Source organism: Pleurodeles waltl, chromosome 4_2 (assembly GCF_031143425.1).
Source record: "Pleurodeles waltl isolate 20211129_DDA chromosome 4_2, aPleWal1.hap1.20221129, whole genome shotgun sequence".
Classification (NCBI taxonomy): Eukaryota; Metazoa; Chordata; class Amphibia; order Caudata; family Salamandridae; genus Pleurodeles; species Pleurodeles waltl.
Window position 1 is genome coordinate 835,701,860 of NC_090443.1, and position 13,038 is coordinate 835,714,897.

Sequence of the window (13,038 nt, forward strand, 5' to 3'; positions counted from 1 at the left end):
TATGGTAATATTGCCCAGTTTAGTCTAATAATGACTGAGTTGGTCTCTTGATGAAGACTGTATGCTAGTAGAACTGATTTAGTAGGTCTCCTATGTTTGAATACTACGAGAATGAAGATATGTTACCTAAGTCCTTATTTAATAATACTTATTGATGTATATCCTTAAACGTTTCCATTCTTTTCACTACCTTTTCTTCTTTGTAACTTTTCAATGTAATGTTTTTACAGCATATTTAGATGGTTAATACAGCTTTCCAGATTTTGAAAGAGGCTGATGCTTGAGTTCATACACGCTACCTTGTTGTTACGAGTAGGCAAGAATTTCTCTAATTTTCTTTTACCCTAATTTTCTTTTCTTTTATCATCTATCATTTAATTCTAGATGCTAACCTCTTTGCCTGTTATCTAATTATACTTTGTACTGGCTGTATTTTATTTCTTCCATTGACCTGGTTAGTTGTATTAAAAACTATGTTTCAAAACGAAGGCTATGCTTGAGACTGTCTTGGCTCTGAGCTTTTACCAAGATCTTTATATTTCTTCAATTTGCAGCTATTTAGGGCGAGCTTCTAAAGCGAATTCATTTTACAATCTCATTCATATAAACATTTTTAGTATTTAGTGTAAATTAACGCATTCCCAACTGTTCTTTGTGACAACTAATGCATTTATGTATAATTTGCCTTTCAGTTGAAATTGCAACACTGACAAGAGAGAATGGAAAAACAAAAATAAGGGTTTTAAAGCAAAAAGAAGTTGAAGAGTTGATAAAAAAACATGAGGAGGAAGAAGCAAAAGCGGAGCGGGAGAAAAAGGAAAAAGAACTGAAAGAAAAAGACAAATAAAATATGTATATTGAGCTTTCTGAATGTTTACTCATCCGGCTGTGTACTATTTCCCTGCAAGAACTACTCTTTAAACAGTTTATAAATTTGAATTTGAAATTATCCCTCAGTTGTCTTTATTTTTAATACAAAATAAAATGAAAAAAAGTAATCCCTTTTTTTTTTTTTTTTTTTTTTTTTTTTTTTTAATTTATTTATCAGTGCCTGTGCCAAAATGCTTATTTTTCTTTGGTCACACCTATTTTTGCTGAATTTTACTCCTGGTTTCCAGAGACTGCACACTGGTGCACTGTTGTCCAGTGCATGTGCTCTGAGCTTCTAAAACATGTAGAAAATAGCTAATTCCTGATAGTTGTATTTAACTCTCCGGTAAGGCCTTGGTGTTTGGTGTAGAAACTGCACCCATTGCACAGAAAGTTAAATGTCTCCAGTGGGCCACATCACCTATTGTGCCATCCACTAGTATGACAAGGAAAATATGGTTTCATGCCTACCATTGTAGCCTGGCTGCTGTGGTGTAATACCTGCAGTGCGATATGTTACAGTAACTCTTTTTGGAAAGGGAAAACATTCATTTTGAATATTAATAAGTTACCCCTGTGTAGACCTTGTAGCACGCAGGGCAGGGTGCATGATATTTAAAAGCGGGACACGTAAAAATGTAATGTAATCCTGTCTCTAGGTGACCATGTCCTAAAAGATGTTTTCGCTGTTCAAGGCTCTGGCTGTCCTATGAGAAAATTACAAGACAGGTTAAAAAAAACTAAGGGGGTCATTACAACATTGGCAGTAAATGCCGCTTACTGCCGTGCAAAAGACCGGCAACACACCGCCGCGGCTGCGGAATTCCACCACAGCTATTACGACCCACAGCTCGGAATCCGCCAAAATCCAGACACCCACACAAGTCCGCCACACCAAAGGTCAGTGATAAACTGACGATAACAAAACCAACACCGTCACGCCAACAGGAATACACCCACACTATCATGACCCATGAATCCACGTGGCGGTCTTTCAACCGCGGTATTCCATTGGCGGTACACACCGCCGCGCTCAAAATACACACACATTTACAAAACACAACCACATTGGGCATTTCGAAATACACACACCTGATACACATACACACACCACTCCCACACACCCAATACAATATAAAGCACACACCCAATACAATATAAAGCACACACCCACAAACCCTTACGACCAGAAATTTAGACGAAGGCCAGAGAGACAGCACAGCATAGACAACCCCACCATACAGAGGCACACAACACCATCACACATACACATCCACGCACAAAACACCACACACCCCTAAACATCACCCCACACATCACAACACACACCACCCCATGGCACCGCAAAGACACCCCAGGTTTTCTGAGGAGGAGCTCAGGGTCATGGTGGAGGAAATCATCCAGGTAGAGCCACAGCTATTCGGATCACAGGTGCAGCACACCACCATAGCGAGGAAGATGGAGCTATGGCGCAGAATCGTGGACAGGGTCAACGCAGTGAGACAACACCCAAGAACACGGGATGACGACAGGAAGAGGTGGAACGACCTACGGGGGAAGGTGCGTTCCGTGGTCTCAAGACACCAGATTGCAGTTCAGAGGACTAGCGGTGGCCCCCATCCTCCTCCCCCAGAACTAACAACATGGGAGGAGCAGGTCTTGGCTATACTGCATCCTGAGGGCCTCGCAGGAGTAGTTGGAGGAATGGACTCTGGTAAGTAAAATCTTTAACTACTTCATCCCCCACCCTACCTGCATGCTATCACATACCCTCGCCCTCACCCCCCATCACTCCAACACCTCACATATGTCCCACTATCACAAACCACACATCCCAACACCAAGCCCTGCATGCAACAACAAAGCATGGCCACCCATCACCAATGCATGGCCACTGCACATACCCACACACACCCCTAAACAATTATCACACAAGGTCCTACACAAGAATGCAAGCACTGAGGTACAGGGTCACCCACCCATTGCACACCATGACACACACAGATGCAATAATCATGCCCTTACACCCCTGCAGGACCCCTACCCAACATCACCGGACAGGAGGTTCCAGACATGTCCCCCCCCCCGCCCCCCCCACAGAAGAGGCCCACAATTATGACAGCAGCTCTGTCAAACTGGATTTAGATGACCAGCCCGGCCCATCTGGGACCTCGGGACACTCGGTTTCCCTCACACTGGCACAAGCCACAACAGAGCCTACCCCCTCTGGAAACACCAGCACAGCACCCACCCAGCGGGCCCATACCTCTGTCCCCAGGACATGTCAAGCAGCAGTGTGTCCACCATTACAGGGAACCCAGACTAACCCAACAACAGCAGGGACCTGGGGGCAGTAGCAGTGGGCACACGGTTCAGGGGACAGAGGCCCAGGAACACAGGGGAACTGGGAGGGCTGCTTTGCGACAAGGGGAGGACAGGCCCAGAGAACCCACTCTCCACGAGGACCTCTCCAACATCATGGGAGCCTACCACCATTCCCAGGAGACAATGGCAACGGTACTGGCCAAGGTTCAGGAGACCCAGCGGCTGCAAGAGGAACAGTATTTGGGGTTCAGGGAGGAACTCAAAACCATCAATACCACCCTGGGCACCATTGTAGGGGTGCTGAAGAAACTTGTCAACACCAGGAGGGACACTGTGGCACAACAAGGGGCCGCTGACACTAGCCTGGATGATGAACTGCCCACCACCTCTGCCGGCGATAAGGGGCAGGAGGCACCGCCACAGGACCACGACACCAGCATCCCACCCCCTGCAGATGGAGAACCACCCTGCAAACGGTCCCTGAAATCCAGGACAAAGAGAACAATGTCAAGACCCCCGCCAAGAAATGAGACCACCCTGATTGTCATCCTTTTGTCCCACTTTGTCACCCTGTCCATCCATCAACTGCCCCAGCTCCACTTCCTGTGCCCCTTTGGACAATGCATCTGTGAGACTAATAGACTGGACTCTGCCATGGACATTCCTCCACCATCACCCCTGACCATTTTAAAACTTAAATAAACACCCGTAAATCACAAAACTATCTGGAGTCAGTCTGTGCTTTCGAAAATGTGTATTTGCAAGAACTGTGGAAAAATGCAATATCCATTGTATTGTCAACATACCTATGTCACATAGCTCTAGTCCATGAGGAAACAAAGCAGATGTCACACAGTGGGACCCACATCTGTGAAATTGAAAGGGAAAGTGACAACTCAGGGTCCATACACTGGGTGAAAGTGACAGACCGATGAGAGGTAGAACTAGTGTATCAGATGTAGCAGGCAGTGATGTCTTCTTACCTGTGTCTCACTGGAAGTATTGATGAATCACTGTGTTACTGTTGTCGATATCCTCTTCTTCTGCTTCCTCGTCTTCACTGTCCACAGGCTCCACAGCTGCCACAACACCTCCAGCTGGACCATTCTCTGCAGAAAAGGTACCGGTCGTCGCAAAAACAAGTTGTGAAGCATACAGCAGGCCACGATGATCTGGCAAACCTTCTCTGGTGTGTAGAATAGGGAACCACTTGTCATATGGCGGCACCTGAACCTGGCCTTCAGGAAGCCAAAGGTCCTCTCTAAAACCCTCCTAGTTCGCCCATGGGCCTCATTGTAGCGTTCCTCTGCCCTTGTCCTGGGATTCCTCACTGGGGTCAGTAGCTATGACAGGTTGGGGTACCCAGAGTCACCTGCAAATGTCGAGGGACAACTGTTAGACACACACTAACTCTTAGGGACAACCCCTGACACCTAGTCACACTGTATAGGGTCCATGTCCTCACCCAATAGCCACACACGGTGCCTCTGGAGTTGCCCCATCACATAAGGGATGCTGCTATTCCTCAGATGTAAGCGTCATGCACTGAGCCAGGAAACTTGGCATTCACATGGGGGATGTACTGGTCGGCCAAACACACCATCTGCACATTCATTGAATGGTAACTCTTCCAGTTTCTGTACACCTGTTCACTCCTGCGGGGGGGGGGGGGGGGGGGGGGCAAGGCCACATGTGTCCCATCAATGGCACCTAAGATGTTGGGGATATGTCCCAGGGCATAGAAGTCACCTTTCACTGTAGGCAAATCCTCCACCTGAGGGAAAACGATGTAGCTGCGCATGTGTTTTAGCAGGGCAGACAACACTCTGGACAACACGTTGGAGAACATAGGCTGGGACATCCCTGATGCTATGGCCACTGTCGTCTGAAAAGACCCACTTGCCAGGAAATGGAGTACTGACAGCACCTGCACTAGAGGGGGGGGGGGAGGGGTACCTGTGGGATAGCGGATATCTGACATCAGGTCCGGCTCCAACTGGGCACACAGTTCATGGATTGTGGCACGGTCCAGTCTGTAGGTGACAATTACATGTCGCTCTTCCATTGTCGACAGGTCCACCAGCGGTCTGTACACCGGAGGATGCCGCCATCTCCTCACCTGCCCCAGCGGACGTGCTCTATGTAGGAGAACAGCGAGCAGAGGGTCAGCCAACACTGAGGTACGAAAACACAACTTTATTACACATATTTTTAAATCCGCTATGTGCCTGTCTTAGTGTGTATGCAAGGCCTAGATATGTGTGACGCATTTAAAAATAATGCCATGTGGCCCCCTGAAATGGTGGCTGCCTGACCTGGAATGTGGGACAAGGGGATATGAGGTAACTGCGCAATCCTGCATTGGTTAACATTGGACCCTATAGGTCCCAGGAGCCAATGGCGATGAACGCCGGCGGTGACTGTACGCACCGCCGCGGACGTGACCGCCATTTTCTCTCAGTTCACTCACTTGATACCTGATCTTTGACAGGAGAGGACCTACACTGCAAGTGCTGCTGTGACCTCAGTCTGGAAGAGACAATGGCTCATGTGTCTGGGGAAAGGGACCCTGCCTTCAGCACGGAGGAGTTGTAGAAACTAGTAGATGGGGTCCTCCCCCAGTACACGCTACTCTACGGTCCTCCAGACAAACAGGTGAGCACACTGTGAGCGTGCTGTATGGGCAATGCCTGTGTGGAGTGTTGTGGATGGAAGATAGGGGGGTGAGAATGTGGCGTGCATGAAACAACGGTGAGTGCATGTGTGTCATGGCAAGGGTAGGGACGCGGGCCAATGACTGTGACGGTCCGGACGGTTATATCTTCTCCTTTTCCCCTGTATGATTCCTGTAGGTCAGCGCCCACCAGAAGAAGGATATTTGGCGTGCCATCGGCAAGGAAGTCCGGACCCTGGGGGTCCACCACAGATGGAGCACCCACTGCCGGAAAAGATGGGAGGACATTCGCCGCTGGAGCAAAAAGAGGTCGGAGGCCCAGCTGGGGATGGCCTCCCAACGTGGGAGGGGTGCCCGTCGCACCATGACTCCCCTGATGTTCCGGAACCTGGCGGTGGCGTATCCCGAGTTGGATGGGCACTTGAGGCCATCACAGCAGCCACAATGGGGTGAGTACACTATCATTCTGCTGATTCAGCACGCATTGGAGGTGTCTGGGTGGGGGAGGTGGGCTGTGGGTTCCCCTAGGCCAGGGCGAGTTTAGTAGGCAAGGTCCCTTCGTAAGGCAGGCCATGTGGCACCCCACCCCACCAGTGTTCAGAGTCAACTACTCCTAGTCAGGCTCCTGTGACTTCCATGTGTGCAGCAATCGGGCATAGGCCTTGTACCCCATGTCCCTGTGATGAATTAGGGAACTCAAAGTGCACAGCGTAGTGCAGAGGGCTTCTGTGTCTTTAGTGTCCACCAACGGTAGCAGTGTTGCTTGCACTGAACATGTCTTTCTTCTGTCTTCACCCCCCCCTTTTTGTGGTCCCCCTGTTCTTGTATGCAATAGCATCATCAGGCGGAGGAGCAGTGGCACCGGAGCAGGAGAGAGCTGCATCCCACATGGCCCTGGAGGGCGAGACAATGGAGTCTGAAACCACCAGTGAGAAGGAGGGCGAGGGGAGCTCCACGGCAAGGACAGGAGCTGAGACCAGCAACCCGGACTCCTCCTCTGATGGGAGCTACCTTGCGGTGGCGGGCTCCTTTGTCCCCCCGCATCTACAGGTACAGCCGGCACCACCCCTACCAGCCCCGCCCTCCCAGCACCCCCTCAACGTGTGCCCCGTGGCCGCTCACCCAGTAGGATGGGCATCTACTTCGCCTCAGGCCCTGGCCCTGTCAGCCCTGCTGCCCTCAGTGAGGAGGCCATTGACCTCAGATCCCTCACTGTTGGGCAGTCTACCATTCTGAATGCCATCCAGGGTGTAGAGAGGCAGTTGCAACAGACGAATGCATACCTGGAGGGCATTCATTCTGGTCAGGCAGCCCAACAGCGAGCTTTTCAGACTCTGGCCACAGCACTGATGGCAGCCATTGTCCCTGTGCCCAGCCTCTTTCCCTCCCCCCCACGTCCTCTACCCAGTCCCAAACCCCTGTACCTCAGCCTATCCCAAGAACACCCTCAGACCAGCATGCACACACCTCAACACACAAGGGAAGCTCTGGCAAACATAAGCACCACACATCCCACAGGCACTCACACAAGCATCATACCCATGCAGACATACCAAAATCCACTGCCTCCACTGTGTCCCCCTCCTCCTCGTCTCCCTCCTCCCTCCCTGTCACGTCTCCACTCACACCTGCATGCACTACATCTTCAGCCACTACGTCCATCACCAGCGCACCCATCACCACACACCGCTCACGTGCACTCACCACTCCCACTACCATTCACACATCCCCTGTGTCCTCTCCCAGTGTGTCTGTGAGCCCACTTCCCAAGGTACACAGACGCAGTCACACACCCACCCAACAGCCATCCACCTCACGACAGCCTCCAGCCCATGCACCTTCACCCAAAGTCAGCAAACGTACACCTCCTACAACCACTACCTCTTCCTCCACTCCCATACCCTCTCCATCTACCCATCCCAGTGCGTCTAAAAAACTTTTCCTGTCCAACCTTTACCTCTTCCCCTCACCTCCCCCACCGCTTCAGTCCCCTAGGGCACGCATTTCCAGGTCCCAACCCAGCACCTCAGCCACCACATCAGCGGTAACAGTGGTGCCAGCAGTAACCGGCTTCTGGAGTGCGTCAAGCAGCCAGTGTGCCAAGGAGCCAGCCCACGGACATTTCCCCCACCTCAGAAGCACAAGAAGTTGGCCACTGCCCGGAGGGAGAAGGGCAAAACACCTGCCACCAAGGGCTCTACCAGGACTACAGTTGGGAGTGGGAAGACAGCTGCACCACCATCCAAGGTGGGGAAGGGGCACAGAAAGAAAGGCAAGTCGCCGCAAACCTGCACAGCAGACAGGACCGCCAGCAGCACCGCTGCCCAGGACACCGCCGCCAGCAGCACCGCTGCCCAGGACACCGCCGCCAGCAGCACCGCTGCCAAGGACACCGCCGCCAGCAGCATGCTCACTGAGCCACCCACCAGCACCGCAGGCCAATGAGCGCTGCAAGCACCGCCGCTACTGAGGCCGCCACGAGCAGGATAAAGCACTCTGGGCACAAAGCCCCCTCCAGAACCATTGGAGTATCACATCCACTACCTCAGTCCTTGGCAGGATGATGCACTCTGGGCACAAATCATCCTCCAGAACCAGTGGAGAAAGGCATCCACTACCTCAGTACTTGGCAGGATGAAGCACTCTGGGCACAAATCATCCTCCAGAACCAGTGGAGAAAGGCATCCACTACCTCAGTCCTTTGCAGGATGAAGCACTCTGGGCACAATGTGCCCACCAGAACCAGTGGAGTATCACATCCACTACCTCAGTCCTTGGCAGGATGAAGCACTCTGGGCACAAAGCCCCCTCCAGAACCAGTGGAGACTGTTATCCACTTGAGAGACTGTGGCTTTGCACTCCCCAGGATAAAGCAGTGGGCAAACCACCCACTTGAGAGACTGTGGATTTGCACTCCCCAGGATAAAGCAGTGGGCAAACCACCCACTTGAGAGACTTCAGAGACTGTGGCTTTGCACTCCCCAGGACACAGCAGTGGGCATGGAGCCCCCTCGTGGATCTGGCGTTGTGCACTCATCCGGCTGAGGTGCCCCCCCTTCCCTTCCCTTCCCTTCCCCCTGAGGTGCCTGTTTTAGTTCGATCTGATGCCCCTGCAGTGTTCTCTCCGTTTTGATTGGGTATCTTGTGTGGGCCCCGCCCATGCATTTTGGGCCCAGTGGTCCACGGACTTTAATGGTGCAACACCTGGACTTGTATTATTGGTACATATATTTGTTTATAGTGTATATATATTTTTGAGTACTGGATTTTAATAGATTACAATCGTTCAAATAATTTCCTTTTGTCTTTGCATTCTTCTGGGGGGGTTGGGGGATGTAACTATATTGTATCAACATGTATGTGTTTGTCAACAAACAGCTGACCACCTTCCTGGAAGACAACAACCTGCTCGACCCCTCACAAACCGGATTCCGAACCAACCACAGCACTGAAACCGCCCTCATCTCAGTCACAGACGACATCAGAACCCTGATGGACAATGGTGAAACAGTCGCCCTCATTCTCCTCGACCTCTCGCCTGCCTTTGACACCGTCTGTCACCGCACCCTAATCACCCGCCTCCGCTCCACCGGGATCCAAGGCCAGGCCCTGGACTGGATCGCCTCCTTCCTCGCAAACCATTCACAAAGAGTTTACCTCCCTCCGTTTCGCTCAGAACCCACCGAGATCATCTGCGGCGTACCTCAAGGCTCATCTCTCAGCCCGACACTCTTCAATGTCTACATGAGCCCCCTCGCCAACATCGTACGCAAGCACAACATCATCATCACCTCCTACGCCGACGACACCCAACTTATACTCTCCCTCACCAAGGACCCCGCCAGCGCCAAGACCAACCTACAAGAGGGTATGAAGGACGTCGCAGATTGGATGAGGCTCAGCCGCCTAAAGCTGAACTCTGACAAAACGGAAGTCCTCATCCTCGGCAACACCCCGTCCGCCTGGGACGACTCCTGGTGGCCCACTGCCCTCGGCACCGCACCGACCCCCACAGACCACGCCCGCAACCTCGGCTTCATCTTGGACCCTCTTCTCACCATGACTAAGCAAGTCAACGCTGTGTCCTCCGTCTGCTTCCTCACCCTCCGCATGCTCCGTAAGATCTTCCGCTGGATCCCCGCCGACACCAGAAAAACCGTGACCCACGCCCTCGTCACGAGCCGCCTGGACTACGGCAACACCCTCTACGCCGGGACCACAGCCAAACTCCAAAATCGCCTGCAACTCATTCAAAACGCCTCGGCCCGCCTCATCCTAGACGTACCCCGCAACAGCCACATCTCCGCACACCTGAGACACCTGCATTGGCTCCCAGTTAGCAAAAGGATTACCTTCCGACTTCTCACCCACGCACACAAAGCCCTCCACGACAAGGGACCGGAATACCTCAACAGACGCCTCAGCTTCTACGTCCCCACCCGCCACCTGCGCTCCTCTGGCCTCGCACTCGCTGCTGTCCCTCGCATCTGGCCCTCCACGGCGGGTGGGAGATCTTTCTCCTTCCTGGCGGCCAAGACCTGGAACTCCCTCCCCACCAGCCTCAGGACCACCCAGGACCACTCCGCTTTCCGGAGACTCCTAAAGACCTGGCTGTTCGAGCAGCGTTACCCCCCCCCCTTTCTTTTCCCTTAGCGCCTTGAGACCCGCACGTGTGAGTAGCGCGCTTTATAAATGTTAATGATTTGATTTAATTTGTATTGGTGTGTGTGTTGTAGTGGGTGAGGGTAGAGGTGGGGGTGTTGCATGTGTGTGTCACTCTCTTTTCCCTCCCCCCTCCCCTGTGTCATAGGCGCAGTACTCACCGTGGTCTTCGCCGCCGGCATTCGTGCTCCTGGTAGAGGAGCAGGAAGACAAAGGCAGGGAGAATATGGGTTCCGGCTCCATGGTGTCCTGGTTCCTCGTGGGGTGTGTAGAGGTGAGCGTTTTCCCTTCCAAGTCCTGTTTCGGCCTTGTTTTTGTTCGCGGTGAAACCGCCCCGGAAAAGGTGGCGGATTGGCCTGTTGTAATACTGTGGGCGGTACATTGTCTTCCACCTGTCTGTTGGCGGTTACCGCCGCGGTGTTTGTTTGTACCGCCGTGGCGGTTGGAGTGTTAAAGTGGCTGCCTCTGTTGGCTGTTACGACGACTGTGATTCCATTTTTTTTCCGCCGGCCTGTTGGGGGTTTTACTGCCGCTTTAACACCGACTGCCAGGGTTGTAATGACCACCTAAGTCCTTTGTCTATTTGTCTATATAGGTGGGGGGGGAGAGGATATTTGGCAGCCCAATTCAGTTTTCTTCCTGGCTCATTAATGTTTTGTGGAGATACATGGGTGTGACAGCTCCAGCCCACAGGTGGGAGCAGCAGCATTGAGCCCGAGGCCTTAGAAATACACGCTGTAAGCTCCCTGGCTACCTAGGCCTAGTGGGGGAAGAAGAGATACTCCTCCACTTACGAACTGGACACCTGTGTTTTTTTTTTTTTTGGGGGGGTGACCACAGTATGTTTACTCAATCATCTAGGTGCAGTGCGAACACTGAGGGTATGGTATTGTCTTCCATCCTCCCTCATCACGAACTATGGTAGCACCAGACTGGCGCTATTGGCCGATAGAGAAGCAAACACATTCAGATTCTTTGTGGGCTAATAATCATCACAGCATTGGCATAGGCTCCGTTGAGACACGGTAACTCTGCAGCAGATGAAGACACATACAGGGTTGACAGTCGCACATTCTGCACTGTGACAGCAATGGGGGGTAGAAAACTGGGTTCAACCAGCATAGAGGGTCTACTCAGTGGCTTAATGTCGAACCCAGCCAGACAGCCCCTGTTCACAGAGACTGGCATAAGGAAACAAGTGTGAGTTGGATAACTAACATCAAAAACACCATGGGGGTGGGGTTGGGGGGAGCCAGACCTGGGAGACAAAATTAGTCTTCTCCATGAATTAGACAGGATACTTACTTTGCTGATACTAGACAGTGATTGGAAAATGGTTTGAGATCCCTTCCTAGATAAGCCAAATCACCACATGCTACATAGGCCTCAAGATAGACATTTTATGGGAGGCATAATTATGAATCATTAGTTTGTTGATCCATGGGGACCCAACCCAAAGAATGCAACCACTGTTTCTCTTCATGCGTTCATTGTACTAGAAGTAGGGTAGGCTTCTATCTGGAGTCTGCCTCCCTTTTACAATGTTTGACTAAGGTGGACATCAGACCACATCGTACATCAGACCATGACATGATACGACTCTGTCTAGATATGGGCATATCTAGACCACCCATGGGCCAATGGTGGTCCAATGCATCTAGGTATAAAACGCCTGATGCTAAACGGAAATTGCAAGGATTGGTTAAGAGATACATAGAAGAAAACCAGTATTTGTGAATTCATCACACATCTTTTGGGAGGTGATAAAACACAATATTAGGGTTGAACTGAAGCGGGATGCAGCCATCCTGAAGCTCCAAAAAACAAGTAGACTTAGAAAAACAAATAATTCTTCTCACTACTCCCACACCAGTGAGGTGCTGATGTCACATAAGGAAGAAGTTCAAGCTCAATGAGTTATATTGCACCTGCAGCAGAGGCATTATGAAAGGGGAAAAAGCAGGTCGCCTATTGGCCTATCCAATTTAAACAGCAAGAAGCCCTATGAGTTGTCAAGGCTCTTAAAGCATACCAAGGACCCTGGCTAACACACTCTGATGAGATAGTGCCAGCATTTGCCACTGTCTATCAAAACCTATGTACAGTAGAAAGTTCTAACACCCAAGAAAAGGAAGACTCCTTCCTCTAACATCACTATTGCCAACGTAACTCCAGATATGGGCGACAGACTAGATTTTCCAATTATGGTTCGAGGAGAAGATCAAGATGACATCCCATACTCTGAAGGTCTGGGGGTGGATGGCTACCCTGGGGAATTTTACAAATTCAACCAACCTTCTGTTACTGCCCTCATGTATATGTTGTTTAACGGCAAACAGGGTGGCTGTTCACCACTGCCGGATACATCCAAGACCAGCATAAGAGTATTCCTTAAACTGAACAATGACCCATACCAGTTTGCAATTACAGACTATCTCTTTGGTACAATTTTACTTGAAAATATTGGCAAAAGTGCTCACCAATAAAAAAGATAATTAAAAAGATAC

The 13,038-nt window shown here is 51.0% G+C and overlaps 1 protein-coding gene across 1 annotated transcript in view; it reads left to right on the top strand.

Moving 5' to 3' along the window:
• Positions 1-949, top strand: part of PSMA4 (proteasome 20S subunit alpha 4) — a 56,139-nt gene extending 55,190 nt beyond the window's left edge. Inside the window, exon 9 of the mRNA XM_069232562.1 lies at positions 693-949. Within this exon, the coding sequence (XP_069088663.1) occupies positions 693-847 (155 nt within the window). The 3' untranslated portion in view covers positions 848-949. The remainder of the gene's footprint in view (positions 1-692) is intronic.
• Positions 950-13,038: the final 12,089 nt, after the last annotated feature.